The 17283-nt window shown below is 34.2% G+C and overlaps 1 protein-coding gene across 3 annotated transcripts in view; it reads left to right on the top strand.

Annotated features, from left to right (window-relative positions):
- The window catches only part of BRWD3 (bromodomain and WD repeat domain containing 3), a 157274-nt gene that overhangs the window by 12810 nt on the left and 127181 nt on the right, over positions 1 to 17283 (top strand). For all 3 annotated transcript variants that reach the window (XM_053580305.1, XM_053580306.1, XM_053580307.1), the window contains exons 5-6: positions 768 to 918; positions 2325 to 2423. In XM_053580305.1, the coding sequence (XP_053436280.1) occupies positions 768 to 918; positions 2325 to 2423 (250 nt within the window). The remainder of the gene's footprint in view (positions 1 to 767; positions 919 to 2324; positions 2424 to 17283) is intronic.

Raw genomic sequence — 17283 nt, 5'->3', positions numbered from 1 at the left:
AGGGTAAACAATTCTGCTTTATTGAGTGAGAGTTTGATGCAGATAGTACTTTTCATTTGTGTTCTTACCATTTGCATAGAATCTAGTTTTCTATTTTTTGATCAGTTCATCAATATGGTTGAATAAATAAAGTAGTAGAGAGTTAACCCATAACCTCTGTGCTTTTGATTTTGGCATACTTTTGCCACTTGGTAGCATTTAAAAGATTAATAGCTAAGCATATGATTTTTATCAAGACATGTAAAGAGTAGGTTAGAGTGCTATACTTTTTAAATGTTACATCATTCGAATGTACTTACTTTATGTCTATTTCTTAAATTTAGTTCAAGTATTAAATATTTAAAATGGTAATTTTCTGCTGGGAATTGTGGCTCACATCTATAATCCTAGCATTTTGAGAGGCCAAGGTGGGAGAATCTCTTGAGGCCAGGAGATCCAGACCAGCTTGAGCATAAACCATACCCCATCTTTACAAACAATAGGAAAATTAGCTGTGCATGTTGGCACACCCCTGTAGTCCTAGATACTTAGGAGGCTGAGGCAGAAGGATTGATTGAAAGAGTTTGAGATTTTAGTGAGCTGTGATGATGCCACACTGCACTCTAGCCTGGGCAACAGGAGTAAAACCTCCATCTCAAAAAAAATATTTTTATGATTCCATATTTTTAAAACTGTACTTTGCTTCATGATGAATGAGTATGGTAATGGAGTAGATTTTTAAACCAAATAAATACTATTGTTTTCCCTGTTTTATTTATGCTTTTTAGGTGGCAGCCAATGCACACATCCCTCCAGACTACCTCCTTAAAATTTGTGAGCGGATTGGTCCCTTACTAGATAAGGAGATTCCTCAGAGTGTTCCTGGGGTACAGACATTACTAGGTGTTGGTCGGCAGTCTCTGTTACGGGATGCCAAAGGTGAGATTTTCAGATTTTAGAACTGTGATACCATAGGAAAGGAGCAGAGAGCAGCTTATTTTTCAGTTGAGTAAATGTTCCCATGCTTTTTCAGATACTCATTTTCATTTAGTTTTATTTTACTAATATGATTATTCTCTTAGTATACAAGTAAATTTTTAGAGACATAGAAAGCAGTCTTTTTGTAAAACCGTGAATATCAAAGAAGTAAAGAGTACAAAATCCCTTTGTAATCATGGAATAGAGATCTCAAAGATTGCTGCTTTAATACAGTATAAATGTTGAAAAGATTCTTTTATTACATTATAATATTCTTACTCTGTTGGTCTTGATAATATCATGCTAGTAAATTTATATTGTGCATTTTATAACAGGTTAATAAAATTATATGTAAAACTTACATAATTGAAAATATTTAAACAAAAATATCAATCAGTGACTGTTTTTTTTTTTTTTTTTTTTGGCAGTTTTTGGCCGGGGCTGGGTTTGAACCCGCTACCTCAGGCATATGGGGCCGGCACCCTACCCCTTTGAGCCACAGGAGCCGCCCAAGTGACTGTTAAATAACAATTTCTTTACTCAGTTTTCAGTTTTCTTAGCAGATTTTTTTCCCTCAAGTTTTACGTGGAACCCCAACATGTAAAACATAAAGTGGTGTTTGTAAACATAAAAAGTGTAAATTAATAAATACTTTCAGGTCTAGCAACCCAATGTTTCCTAATTCAGCAAGATAAATATTTGTATGAATGATGATACCAGGTTTTCTGCTTCTCATTTTATAATTTATGGAAAGTTTGAGTTAATTTATAAGTTTCCAATAGGATACTAGAATCTTTTTGTTTTAAAGCCAAATTATTAGTAATATTTAGTATTTGGTTGAATTCTTTGAACTGAACATAAAGGTCAGACAAAAACCATGCTAAATTATAATCTGATATGCAGTTTTGTTACCTGTTATGATACAACTGACAAGTATTCTATAACATGAAAATATACACAAGTGTAAATCTGCCTGAATTTTCTGTGGCATGTTTGTACTATAGTCTTATCCTTGCTTGTCCAGTCTTATGAGTCGATATGTATAAGCTGAAAGATCAAGAAGTACTAATTTAAACTTAAAACCTTATTAATCTGTGATTAATTTACATACAGTTCAAACATGTGCATAATAAAAATTTTAGTTCAAGACCAGCATAGAAATAAAATATCCTGATGATATGTTAAGGTGTTGGTATTTACTAGTCATAATTTACTCATAACATGTTTAAATTCATGCATACTATTTTTATTGTGGTTTTAATAGTTACAGATATATTCTAACAAATGAAATTGAAATCAGATATTTGCCTCTGAGACAGTTAAAAAAAATCCACTTTCTTGAGTAACTTATTGGTCTTTTTATATAGATTGTAAGAGTACGCTATGGAATGGGTCTGCTTTTGCAGCTCTACATAGAGGCAGACCTCCAGAACTACCTATAAATTATGTGAAACCTCCAAATGTGGGTGAGTAAAATCCAATGTGAATAAAAGATATTCTTTTCTTCCTGCCTTTGCTTCACAGGTATAAAAACATATTCTTTTTTTTTATTATTTATTTATTTTTATTAAACCATAGCTGTGTACATCAGTATGATCATGGGGCACCATACACTTGGTTCATAGATCGTTTGACATATTTTCATCACATTAGTTAACATAGCTTTTGTAGCATTTTCTTAGTTATTTTGCTAAGACCTTTACATTCCACATTTACTAGGATTTACATATACCCTTGTAAGATGCACCGCAGGTGTAATCCCATTAATCCCCCTCCTTCCCCCCTTCCTTCCTCAACTCATTAGAAATCCAAAAATAGGTGCCAGAATTAAATTTGAAGTTTACAATCTTGAGGAGTTTCATAGTCAGCCAGACTTTTAAAACATTTTTACTTAAAGCAAATATAATCATATTTTGTAAATGTTGACCATTTTCTTTATTTCATTTCATTTCTTTCTTTCTTAGCAGAAGCATTTCTTTTTATGCATAGGTGTGTTTTAGCCATATGTTTATTTGTTTATTTATGTGTGTATGTGCTCAGTTTCCCAAAGATTTTATAGGGAACTATGTAAAGATAGCTTTCAGAAGGAAACGATAGTACATCCTGCTTATATAAGTTTGCTCTCACAAAGTATGTGCAAAACCAAGTTCATGGATGAATAATTGCTCCTCTTTTTCTCTGTTTTCTAGTTATATTACGCCTAGTGCCTATGGAAGATGCCTAAACATTTGAAAGAAATAAATTTCAAAAGAATACTTTTCTAAAATGAATACTGTTATACAATAGCTTATAAAACCTATTTCCAGCAATTAAATTAATTGAAGCTAGAAATAATTTTAAAAAGTATTTAGACAAAATCACAAACTTTCAGAAAGCTTATTAAGGAAATTCGGGTACCCTGGAGTATATTGCTATTAATACTCTTTCATAGACTTGATGTTACTTGGAAAAGTTGAGTACTAGGTTGGATCTATTTTGGATGTGATAATGCTGTTTTTTTTTTTTCTTTTTTAACTTAGTTTCATAGTTTATTCACCAGAGTATAATTAATTTATCAAATTGAAATGATATAGCTTTTATTATTTATTCATTTAATTACATGCACAGATAAAATATTTTTAGCTATACTATCAACATTAGTTTGTATTGCTTTATACTTCATTGGTCACATGTTAAAATGGTGAAGAGTAGCCTTTAAGTGTTAGGTTTTTAGGGGTTCTTTATCTTCTCCCTTCTCTCTTTTTTTCTTTTAACTAAGAATATATTTTCAAACTTCTGGATTTTGTACAGTAAACTCTTTATACTCACTTGAATCGGGTGTTCTTTTAGTAACAGTTTAGGAATAATAGTGCCACTGACATTTATGTTTTAAAATTCATCTTAAATCAATTGTGTTACGTGGGGAGTAGTTTTTATAATACTGAGGCAATTTAATCATGATGTATTTTCATGTAGTACATTCTGGTCAAGATAATTACATTTAAAATATTTAGAATTCAGAGGCTTTTGAAAAATCCAGAATATTTAACTAAGAAAGTAAGCATGATGAATATGAAGTTTTTTGAAATTGTAATTTGAAGCAGATTTCTCACTGTGGCAGATAGGTCTCCCTAACTACTTTAAAATCAATCAGTTTTATAGTTTGCCAATCTAAACAAAATTTACCATGAAGATAAGTCTTAAAAGTTTTCTCAAAGAATATTAGAACTATAAGAATTTTAGCAACACTGTTTCTTAAAAGTAAAATAAATTGTATGGTCAAGTAACTGGGAAACAATGGATTTTAGAAGATAATAGGGATCCTGGCACAAAGCAAACTGGGGAGGCTGAGGCAGGAGCATCACTTGAGGGCCAGAGTTTGAGTGCATCTGGACCAACAAAACCTAAAGAAATGAAAAAAAAAAAAAAATAGCCAGATTTGGTGGTGTACCTGTAGTCAGGCAGGAGGATCACTTGAGCCCAGGAGCTGGAGGCTTCAGTGAGCTAGAATTGCACCACTGCACTCTAGCCTGGGTGACAGAGCAAGACCTCATTCCTTAAAAAAAAAAAAAAATATAGTGGGATGATGACAAATTTGTTTTTATTTTACAATTTTTATTTTTTTATTAAATCATAGCTGTGTACATTAATGCGATCATGGGGCACAATACACTGGTTTTATAGACCGTTTGACACATTTTCATCCCACTGGTTAACATAGCCTTCCTGGCATTTTCTTAGTTATTGTGTTAAGACATTTACATTATACATTTACTAAGTTTCACATGTACCCTTGTAAGATGCACTGCAGGTGTAATCTCACCAATCACCTTCCCTCCGCCCACCTCCCCTCTCCCTCCCCTCCCTTCCCCCCGCCCCCTATTCTTGGGTTATAACTGGGTTATAGCTTTCATGTGAAAGCCTTAAATTAGTTTCATAGTAGGGCTGAGTACATTGGATACTTTTTCTTCCATTCTTGAGATACTTTACTAAGAAGAATATGTTCCAGCTCCATCCATGTAAACATGAAAGAGGTAAAGTCTCCATCTTTCTTTAAGGCTGCATAATATTCCATGGTGTACATATACCACAATTTATTAATCCATTCATGGATCGATGGGCACTTGGGCTTTTTCCATGACTTAGCAATTATGAATTGGGCTGCAATAAACATTCTGGTACAAATATCTTTGTTATAATGTGCTTTTCGGTCTTCTGGGTATATGCCTAGTAGAGGAATTATAGGATTGAATGGCAGGTCTATTTTTAGATCTCTAAGTGTTCTCTAAACATCTTTCCAAAAGGAATGTATTAATTTGCATTCCCACCAGCAGTGTAGAAGTGTTCCCTTTTCTCCACATCCATGCCAAAATCTCTGGTCTTGGGATTTTGTGATACAGGCTAACCTTACTCGAGTTAGATGATATATCAAAGAGATGATGACAAATTTGAATGAGTGTAGGACTATTCAGAACCTTTTACACCTAAATGTATTGTAAATCACCTTATAGGGAACATTTCCTAAGTAATTGTACCAAAGAAATCCTTTTTCAGGATACCTGTAAGATTCTGAAAGTTTCCTGGGAACGAATTTGGGAAACTGGGTTGTAAACTCTGTACAGTAGAGAAGTCCAAAGCCCAGAGAAGTTATACGATTGGCCTAAATCACATTGCTTGTCTTCCAAATAGTGTATTTTTTTATTAAATTGTAACTGTGTACATTACTGCATTTATGGGGTACAGTGTGCTGATTTTATGTACAATTTGGAATACTTACATCAAACTGGTTAATCTAGCCTTCACCTCACTTTCTTAATGGTGTGTTAAGACATTTATACTCTACTCTTAATAAATTTGACATGTACCCTTGCAATATGCACAATAGGTGAGGTCCCACCTATTACCCTCCCTTCACCCAGCCACCCCTTTCCCCTTCCCTCACCCTCCTCTTCCCTCCTTCATTCTGGGCTAGAAATTTTATAATTGTGTTTTATGTTTAGATTTTGATCCATTTTGAGTTAATTTTTATATCAGGTATGTGGAACTCTCTGCTGTGTGAGTTCCAACTTTGCTCTCATTTTGCCAAAATTGCTTTGGCTTTTTTAGTCCTTAGCATATCCATTTAAATTTTAGAATCAGCTTATCAGTTTCTACCCAAAAGGGGTGCTGGATTTTTACTTGGGATTGCCTTGAATATATAGATTAGTCTGGAAGAAATGACATCATATTTTAATTTCAGATTAATATGAGGGTACAAACGATTAGGTTACAATGTTTGTGTTAGGTAAAATCCCTGGATAGTTATGTCCTGCACGCATGAGGTGTACTGTACATTCTTACATTGTGCCCATTAGTTGGGAGCATACAATCCCCTTCCCTCCTCCCTTTTCTCCCCTCCGTCATACCCCCAACTTGAATTAAATTGAGGTTTTATCTTGTGTGGGTATGTATTAGTTTGTTTCCTGGCTTCATATTAGTATTGAGTACATTGGATACTTCCTTTTCCATTCTTGTGATACTTCACTAAAGAGAAAGTTTTTCTAACTCTATCCAGGTAAAGTCACCATCTTTTTTAGTGGCTGAATAGTATTCCATGGTATACATATACCACAGCTTGTTAATCCATTCTTGGATTGATGGGCATTTAGGTTGTTTCCACATCTTGGTGAGTGTAAATTAAGATGCGATAAACAATCTAACGCAAAGTCCTTATGATAAAATGATTTTTTTTTTCTTCTGAGTAGATGCCTAATAATGGGATTGTGGGATCAAATGGAAGTTGTATTTTGAGTTCTTTGAGGATTCTTTATACTTCTTTCCAAAGAGTCTGTATTAGTTTGCAGTCCCACTAACAGTGTAAGAATATTTCCCTCTCTCCACGTCTGCGCCAGCATCTGCAGCTTTGGGACGTTGTGATGTGGGCTATTTTCAATGGGGTTAGGTAATATCTCAGGGTGATTTTGATTTGTAATCATCTTTGATGATTAGGGACGTTGAGCATTTGTTTGCGTGTTTGTTGGCCATTCATCTAGCTTTTACAGGAACGTTCTTTTCCTATCTCTTGCCCAGTGATATGTGGGATTGTTTGCTTTTTTTGTTGTTTATTGATTTGAGTCCTTTGTAGATTATAATTATCAGCCCTTTCTAATATTTGTAACATGAAATATCTTTTCCCATTCTGAAGGTTGTCTCCTTGCTTTAATTGTTGTGTCCTTATCTGTGCAAAAGCTTTTTAGCTTCATTAAATCCAATTTATTTTTTTCTGTTGTGGTTGTGATTGCCAGTGAATTCTTTAAAAAATCTTTGCCAGGCCAATATCATCAAGAGTTTTCCCCACACTTTCTTCTAGGTTTTTTATCATTTCATGTCTTAGATTTAAATATCTTAACCATCCTGAGTCAATTTTTGTAAGTAGTGAGGGGTACAAGTCTTTTACATTTAGTTATCCATTTTTTCCAGCACCATTTATTGAATAGGGATTCTTTTCCCAGTGTGTGATTTGTTTGGTTTATCAAAGATCAGATGGTGATAAGAGGTTCTTTTCATCTCTAGGTCGTTTTCTATTCTAAGAACTGACGTCTTAACAACATTGAGCCTTCTAACCTAGGAACATAGTATATCTGTCCATTTATTTAGGCCTTTAATTTCTTATAGCAGTTTTTTTGTAGTTTTCAGTGTAGTGGTCTGACATATCTATTGTGAAATTTTTCCCTAAGGATTTCATGGATTTTGCTGTTGTTTTAAATTGCATTTTTTTTCCAGTTTCCAGTTGTTTGTTGCTAGTAAATAAAAATGGTGTTTTTTTTTACTTCCTGTCTGTTAACCTGCTAAATTTACTTACTAGATTTTTTTTTTATTCATATATATATATGTGGCGTTGTCTGCAAATAAAGACAGGTTTACATTTTCCTTTTCAGTCTCATATGCCTTACATATTTTTTCTTGCCTTGCTGAACTACTAGTGCCTCTAATACAATGGTGAGTTTAAGTGGTAAGAGTGTATATCTTTGCCTTGTTCTTGATCTTAGGGAGAAAGAAGCTAATTATTCACCATTAAATATGATCATAGATATCCTTTATCAGTTTGAAGATGTTCACTTCTGTTCCTACTTTGCATAAAATTTTTATCATAAATGAACATGTCCCTCTTCATTTTATTACATCAGTAACTTTGGGGGGCATATTATAACTGATATTACATGTAGAATAGTGCTACCAATTGAACTTCCTGTAACAATGGAGATAATAGCTATTGCAACTGAGGAATTTAATATTTTATCTCATTTAACTTTAAGTAATTTGACATTCAGCAACTACATGTGGATTCAACAATGCAGATATAGAATAACATAGAAACTGGTAAACTGTTCTGTGGTTATTTGCATAATTTGGTAATAACAGATTGACTTATTTCTCATTTTACAAATTTGATTTTTAAATGTCCAGTTTTTATACTGAGACACTGCCTTTAGTTTTTTGTATTTTCATTTTAAACTTACTTTAAAGATCACATTGTGCCAATTCTTTCTTAGGAAAGTTTTGCAACAGTCTTTGGCCAAAAACAATAAAATTATGGCGTTATCTGGACTCTACACTATGTTGTATTATTTATTCAAATATTCCTATCTTTTGTGTAATCAACAGTGTTATTTAGTAATTTAATGCAATGGAGGTGAGGGAGCACCTAACTATTGTAACAGCTTAAATATATGTGCACTTCTATTTACCAAGGGTGAATTTCTAAATTTTTCAAGAGAAAAGATGCCTGTATTTACATTATTACATGTATAAGCTCTAGTCATGCCATTTCATTAGCTGATGCTTCACTAATCAAATTGGTTTTGTATTGTGCCAAAGTTAAATTAGAAGAAGAAAATTAAACTAAATTCAAAATAGTATTAATACTTAATGCCACTCAAAGAAATTCTGGAGGCATGTATTTATGGTATTGTTTGAGGTCTTGCACGATCACCACTAAGTACTATTATTTTTTCATTCTTTTAATGATTAATATTTATTTAGAAACTTTGTATTTATATTAGAATTTGGAATTAAAATTTTACGTAAATATAATTGTTGCTGAGCTAATTTGGAAGTGCAGAAGTAATTTTAAAAGTGTGTTTCATGGCTATTTTAGTAACTATTATCGTAGTTATTATCCATCATGGTAAAAATTTCATAAATTTTCTAGTTACATTTTAAAATTTTTTCATATAATTCTCTGTAGAAATGGAAGCAGGAAAGCTTATTCATTTAGTTCAAGACTAAAATACCCAAGAAACAAAAATGCATATGCTTCTACTTTTAAACTGAGTCAAGGGCATGATGCAATAAGACTCTACTTTTAAACCTTTTTTCCTCTTTTATCTTTAGCACAATTGGCATATAGTAACGTCCTGTAATTTATGTAGTAGGCCTGTAATTTATGCTGTGTACAGCTTATGAAGCTTGCATTAATTCTAAACTCAAATTAATATTTACATATTGCCATAAACTTTCATTTAGCATTGCTTGATTCTTGACTTACCATTGTATCTTATATGTCATACTTAATGCCACTATTCACTTAGAGGTATTAAATCTATCTCTTGTAACTATGTAAATGTAAATTGAAAGAAAGTAGTCTAAATTGTTTTTATCTGGATAAGCTGACTAGGTTTTTGCCAGGAATATTTGTCATCCTCTCTAATTTTATATAGTTCCTTCCTCTTGCTGAATGAAATATGCTTTTGTCAACCCTTGCTTTTTGTTGCTTGTCTTTCTCCACTTACCACCTTCCTCCTTTTTGTACTCACATAATTGGGCATGAAGCAACTTACTTCTAAAATGTATCTGGAAAAGAGCAAGGGATGCTTGTCATAATGGCAAGTAATTACACTGGAATATTAACTCAGAATTTTTTGTCTATGGCCACATTGTGAGTGCTCACTAAATATTAAATGGATGTAATTGCTGCCACATGGAAACTGAAGGATGTCTTTTAAATGTGTTTATGGTTTTATATAGCTCATCTGAGTTTTTAGCCCTTTATATCCATTTCTGTAATCAGTATTATAGTAATTTTAGGATTAATAATTTTAGTATCTTTATTTAAAATAAAACTGATTTTTTATATGGGGGGCTTATTTTCATCATTTCAGTTATTTTGTTTTACTTTTATTTATTTATTTTCTATTAAATCACAAAGAGGTAGATCATGTATATATTAAGGCATTTATAGGGTATAATGTACGGATTTCATATACAGTTTGGAATGCTTACATCGTACAGGTTAATATATCCCTCACCTCATTTGCTTAATTATTGTATTAAGACATTTATACTCTATACTTAATAGATCCAATATGTATCCTTGCAATATGCACGATAGGTGTCATCCCACCATTCACTCTCCCTCCATCTGACCTTCCTCCTCCCCTCCCATCCTTCTCCTCCCTCCTTCATCCTGGGCCATAGTTGTGATCAATTCTTCATATGAAAGTGTGAGTAATTGGTTTCAAAATAGTACTGAGTACATTGGATACTTTTTCCTCCATTCTTGAGATACTTTACTAAGTAGTATATATTCCAGATCCATCCATGTAAACATAAGAGGTAAAGTCTCCATTTTTTTTAATGCTGCATAGTATTCCATGGTATACATACACCACAACTTATTAATCCATTCATGGGTCAGTGGGCACTTGGACTTCTTCCGTGACTTGACTATTATGAATTGAGCTGCAATGAACAATGTGGTGCATATATCTTTGTTATAAAGTGATTTTTGGTCTTTTGGATATACTCCTAGTAGAGGAATTGCAGGATCGAATGGCAGGTCTACTTTTAGATCCCTGAGTATTCTCCATACTTCTTTCTAAAAGGGGTGTATCAGCTTTCATTCCCACCAGCAGTGTAGAAGTGTTCCCTTTTCTCCACATCCACGCCAACATCTATAGTTTTGGGATTTTGTTATGTGAGTCACTTTTACGGAAGTTAGATGACATCTCAAAGTGGTTTTGATTTGCATTTCTCTGATGATTAAAGGTGATGAACATTTTTTCATCTGTCTGTAGGCCATGCACCTATATTCTTCAGAGAAGCTTCTGTTTAAGTCCCTTGCCCACAATGAAATGGGGTTACTTGTTCTTTTCTTATTAATAAGTTTTAATTCCCTGTGGATTCTGGTTATCAAACCTTTGTCAGAAACATAACCTGCAAATATCCTCTCCCATTCTGAGGGCTGTCTGCTTGCTTTTCTTACTGTGTTCTTGGCAGTATAGAAGCTTTTTAGTTTGATCAGCTACCAATAATGTATTTTTGGTTTGCTTCAATTGCCCGGGGGGGGGTCCTCCTCAGAAAGTATTCTCCAAGGCCAATTTCTTCAAGTGTTTCCCTTGCACTCTCTCCAAGAATCTTTATAGTTTTGTGTTTTAAGTTTAAGTCTTTTATCCAGTGAGAGTCAGTTTTTCTTAATGGTGAAAGGTATGGGTCCAGTTTCAGTCTTCTACTAGTTGCCAGCCAGTTCTCCCAGCATCATTCGTTTAATAGGGAATCTTTTCCCCAATTTATATTTTTGATAGGCTTATCAAAGATCAAATGACGATAAGTGTCTGTGTTCATCTCTTGGTTCTCAATTCTGTTCCATACATCTACCTCTCTATTTTTGTGCCATTACCATGCTGTTTTGATCATTATAGATTTATAGTATAGTTTAAAGTCTGGTAGCATAATTCTTCCTGATTTGTTTTTAATTTCTGAGTAATGTCTTGGCTATTTGAAGTTTTTTCTGGTTCCATATTAAACAAAGTACTATTTTTTTCCAGATCTTTAAAGCATGACAGTGGTTCTTTTTATAGGGATTGCACTAAATTTGTATATTGCTTTGGGTAACATGGAGATTTTAACAATGTTGATTCTTCTCAGCCATGAGCATGGTATGTTTTTATATTTGTTAACATCTTTAGCTATTTCTTTTCTCAGAGTTTCATAATTACCTTTATAGAGATCTTTCACATCCTTTGTTAGGTAAATTCCCAAATATTTCATCTTCTTTGGCACTACTGTAAAAGGAATAGCATCCTTGATTATTTTATAACAGATACTTTCTATAAATATTTTCCTTATTTCCTCAGTATTATTTATCATACCTTTGACTTTTTCTCTCAGTATACACCAAAGTATTCTAAAATAATCTTTTGGCTTTTTTTTTTTTTTTGTAGAGACAGAGTCTCACTGTACTGCCCTCGGTAGAGTGCCGTGGCGTCACACAGGTCACAGCAACCTCTAACTCTTGGGCTTACGCGATTCTCTTGCCTCAGCCTACCGAGCAGCTGGGACTACAGGCACCCGCCACACGCCCGGCTATCTTTTGGCATTTTTTATATGCATTTTAACTCAGTACCTTTCAGAATTAGAACTTCATCAATTAGAAAGGGAAGCTGTTAAACAGTACCAGGTTTGTTTAACTTAAGGAAAAGACAATGTTAAACTTCTGTGTATAATAGTAAAATAAGGTTAAAAGGTTTAGAAGAGGATAACAATATCCTGTATGTAGGCTTATCATCCCAAATTATATTAAGCAAACTTTGCGGTAAGACTGAATGGAATTGGAAAGTATTTCATTGCTATATTTCACTTAATATTATTCTAGCAACAATACAGTTAATAACCATGAATATCAACACTTTCCAGAATTACAATTGTTATTTAAGTTATATTGTGGATGAGTGTTGCAGGATGGGATTGATATCAGCCTTGAAGACTCTTGGCTTTTGCTATGGTTGGTTCAAGTTTTAGAGATAATCTGATTCTTAGTAGCATCAAATCCATGAAAGAAATAATTCTATGATGTTTTAAAATTTATATTAGAATTTTTACATTTTCTTCAAATTCATTTTTGTACCCTTCTTGCTTTTTTCAAAACTTTAATTTATTTAGTTATTAGAGCTTTTTTTGGAAACTACCAAACTTTATAAAAAATGCTACTAGGTATTTCAAATCTAGAATTGACAATGAATTTTATGAGTCATTTTCCAGTGTTTTTGCCAGAGCATTTTCTTAGTCTGTTATTGTCCTCTCTACTTATAGGAACTGATATGCTTACTGCATTTTAACCAGTCAGAAGTTTGCATGTCTACATTCTATTTTATGATTAAATTAAAAAGCCTAATGTTGACTGACGTTTTTGGTAAAAGACAAAATACTAATTTAAGATTATTTCAGTCTATGGCCATACCAACCCAAATGCACCTGATCTCATCTGATTTCAGCAGATTATTTCAGCCTTGCTTAGGTACAGCTTCTTTTCTTTTCTTTCTTTTTCTTTCTTTCTTTTTTTTTTTTTTTTGAGACAGGGTCTCATTTTGTTGCCCTCGATAGAGTGATGTGCTATCCAAGCTCACAGCAGCCTCAAACTCTTGGGCTCAAGTGATCCTCTTGCCTCAGCCTCCCAAGTAGCTAGAGCTACAGGCACCTGCCACAATGCCTGGCTGTTTTTTAGAGACTTAGAGACGAGGTCTTGCTCTTGCTTAGGTTGGTCTCAATCTCTTGAGCTCAAGCAGTCCACCAGCCTCAGCCTCCAACAGTGCTAGGATTACAGGCTTGAACCACTAAGTCTGGCCCAGTATAGCTTGTTTCCTGAAAAACTCTTTGTATTTGAAGATGAGTCTATTGATGATAGTGGGTATGGTATAAAAATTCTGATCTGTGAATAATAGTTCTTTCTGACCTGTGTATATGTATAAAGCTTTAGGACCGTTATGATTAGCAACTATTGGCTGAGCCTGGTGCTATTTTTGATTCAGTCTTAAGTTTTTGCTGAAGCCAGTTCTCTCTGCTTCATATCCCCACATTCCTGACTTGGAATTGAGGTAAGTGGCAACAATTATTTCTTAGAAGTTCAAAACTTTGCTCTATTATTTTGAAGTTGATTTACAGGATTTGAAAGACATTTCTTCTTTATCCTGTAGGGATCTTAATAGAACATTATTTTTTTTTCTTTTTTTTTTTTATTAAATCATAACTGTATACAATGATATGATTATGTGGCATCATACACTCACTTCATAAACCATTTGACACATTTTTATCACAGTGGTTAACATAGCCTTTCCGGCGTTATCTCAGTTACTGTGCCAAAACATTTACATTCTACATTTACCAAGTTTCGCAAATACCCCTGTAATATGCACCACAGGTGTGATCCCACCGATTCCCCTCCCTCTACCCACCCCCCCCTTTCCCACTTCCCCCTATTGTTAAGTTGTAGCTGGGTTATAGCTTTCATGTGAGAGTCCCAAATTAGTTTCATAGTAGGGCTGTGTACATTGGGTATTTTTTCTTCCATTCTTGGGATACTTTACTAAGAAGGATATGTTCCAGCTCCATCCATGTAAACATGAAAGAGGTAAAGTCTCCATCTTTCTTTAAGGCTGCATAGTATTCCATGGTATACATATACCACAATTTATTAATCCATTCGTGGATCGATGGGCACTTGGGCTTTTTCCATGACTTAGCTATTATGAATTGGGCTGCAGTAAACATTCTGGTACAAATATCTTTGTTATGTTGTGCTTTTTGGTCTTCTGGGTATATGCCCAGCAGAGGAATTACAGGATTGAATGGCAGATCTATTTTTAGATCTCTGAGTGTTCTCCATATATCTTTCCAAAAGGAATGTATTAATTTGCATTCCCACCAGCAGTGCAGAAGTGTTCCCTTTTCTCCGCATCCACGCCAACATCTCTGGTCTTGAGATTTTGTGATATAGGCTAGTCTCATTGGAGTTAGATGATATCTCAAAGTAGTTTTGATTTGCATTTCTCTGATGATTAAAGATGATGAGCATTTTTTCATATGTCTGAAGGCCGTGCGCCTGTCTTCTTCAGAGAAGTTTCTCTTCAAATCCCTTGCCCAGCCTGCGATGGGATCCCTTGTTTTTTTCTTGCTGATGCGTTTGAGTTCTCTGTGGATTCTGGTTATTAAACCTTTGTCAGAGATATACCCTGCAAATATCTTCTCCCATTCTGAGGGCTGTCTCCTTGCTCTGCTTACTGTGTTCTTAGCTGTGCAGAAGCTTTTTAGTTTGATCAAGTCCCAGTAGTGTATTTTTGAAGCTGCTTCAATTGCCCGGGGGGTTCTCCTCATGAAATACTCACCCAGACCAATTTCTTCAAGGGTTTTCCCTGCATTCTCCTCTAGTATTTTTATAGTTTCATGTCTTAAGTTTAAATCTTTAATCCAATGAGAGTCTATCTTAGTTAATGGTGAAAGGTGTCGGTCCAATTTCAGTCTTCTGCAGGTTGCCAGCCAGTTCACCCAGCACCATTTGTTAAATAGGGAATCTTTTCCCCACTGAATGTTTTTAATTGGCTTGTCAAAAATCAAATAGCGGTAAGTAGCTGGAAATTCATCTCTTGGTTCTCTATTCTGTTCCAGATATCTACTTCTCTGTTTTTGTGCCAATACCATGCTGTTTTGATCACTATCGATTTGTAGTAAAGTCTGAGGTCTGGTAGTGTGATTCCTCCTGTTTTGTTTTTATTTCTGAGTAATGTCTTGGCTAGTCAAGGTTTTTTCTGATTCCATATAAAACGAAGTAATGTTTTTTCAAGATCTTTAAAATATGACAGTGGAGCTTTAATAGGGAGTGCGTTGAAATTATATATTGCTTTGGGTAGTATGGACATTTTGATAATGTTGATTCTTCCTAGCCATGAGCATGGTATGTTTTTCCATTTGTTAACATTTTCAGCTATTTTTTTTCTTAGAGTTTCATAGTTCTCTTTATAGAGATCTTTCACGTCTTTTGTTAGGTAAATTCCCAGATATTTCATCTTCTTTGGCACTACTGTGAATGGGATAGAGTCCTTAACTGCTTTTTCAATTTGACTGTTGTTGGTGTATATAAAGGCTACCGATTTATGAATGTTGATTTTGTAACCTGAGACGCTGCTGTATTCCTTGATCACTTCTAGGAGTTTTGTAGTAGAGTCCCTAGTGTTTTCCAGATACAGAATCATATCATCTGCTAAGAGCGAGAGTTTGATCTCTTCTTACCCTATATGGATACCCTTGATCGCCTTTTCTTCCCTAATTGCGGTGGCTAAAACTTCCATTACAATGTTGAAAAGCAATGGAGACAATGGGCAGCCTTGTCTGGTTCCTGATCTGAGTGGAAATGATTCCAATTTAACTCCATTCAATATGATATTGGCTGTGGGTTTGCTGTAGATAGCCTCTATCAGTTTAAGAAAAGTCCCTTCTAGACCAATTTTCTTGAGTGTTCTGATCATGAAGGGATGCTGGATATTATCAAAAGCTTTTTCTGCATCAATTGAGAGAATCATATGGTCTTTGTTTTTTAATTTGTTTATGTGCTGAATTACATTTATAGATTTATGTATATTGAACCAGCCTTGAGACCCTGGGATAAAACCAACTTGGTCATGATGTATAATTTGTTTGATATGTTGCTGGATTCTGTTTGTTAGGATCTTTTTGAATATTTTTGCATCTATATTCATTAGTGATATTGGTCTATAATTTTCTTTTCTTGTTGGGTCTTTTCCTGGTTTGGGGATCAGGGTGATGTTTGCTTCATAGAACGTGTTGGGTAGTCTTCCTTCTTTTTCTACGTTTTGGAACAGGTTGAGTAATATAGGTACTAATTCCTCTTTAAAGGTTTGGTAGAATTCTGATGTGAAACCATCTGGTCCCGGGCTTTTCTTTTTAGGGAGGTTTTGTATAGTTGATGCTATTTCTGAACTTGATATGGGTCTGTTCAACATTTCCACTTGATTCTGGTTAAGTCTTGGAAGGTGGCGTGCTTCCAAGTATCGGTCTATTTCCTTCAGATTTTCATATTTCTGAGAATAAAGTTTCTTGTAATATTCATTAAGGATTTTTTGGATTTCTGATGAGTCTGTGGTTATTTCGTCTTTGTTGTTTCTGATTGATGAGATTAGAGATTTTACTCTTTTTTTCCTGATTAGGTTGGCCAGAGGTTTATCTATTTTATTGACCTTTTCAAAAAACCAGCTTTTTGATTTATTGATCTGTTGTATTATTCTTTTGTTTTCAATTTCATTTAATTCTGCTCTAATTTTGGTTATTTCTTTTCTTCTACTGGGTTTGGGGTTGGAATGTTCTTCCTTTTCCAGTTGCATGAGATGTCCCATTAAGTTGTTAACTTCCTCTCTTTCCGTTCTCTTGAGGAAGGCTTGCAGTGCTATAAATTTCCCTCTTAGAACTGCCTTTGCAGTGTCCCAGAGGTTCTGATAGTTTGTGTCTTCATTGTCGTTTTGTTCCAAAAAATTGGTGATTTCTTTCTTAATCTCATCTCTGACCCAGCTATCATTCAGC

The sequence above is a fragment of the Nycticebus coucang genome, chromosome X (genome assembly GCF_027406575.1).
Source record: "Nycticebus coucang isolate mNycCou1 chromosome X, mNycCou1.pri, whole genome shotgun sequence".
NCBI classification, from domain to species: Eukaryota; Metazoa; Chordata; class Mammalia; order Primates; family Lorisidae; genus Nycticebus; species Nycticebus coucang.
This window is presented reverse-complemented; position numbering and strand designations above follow the sequence as displayed.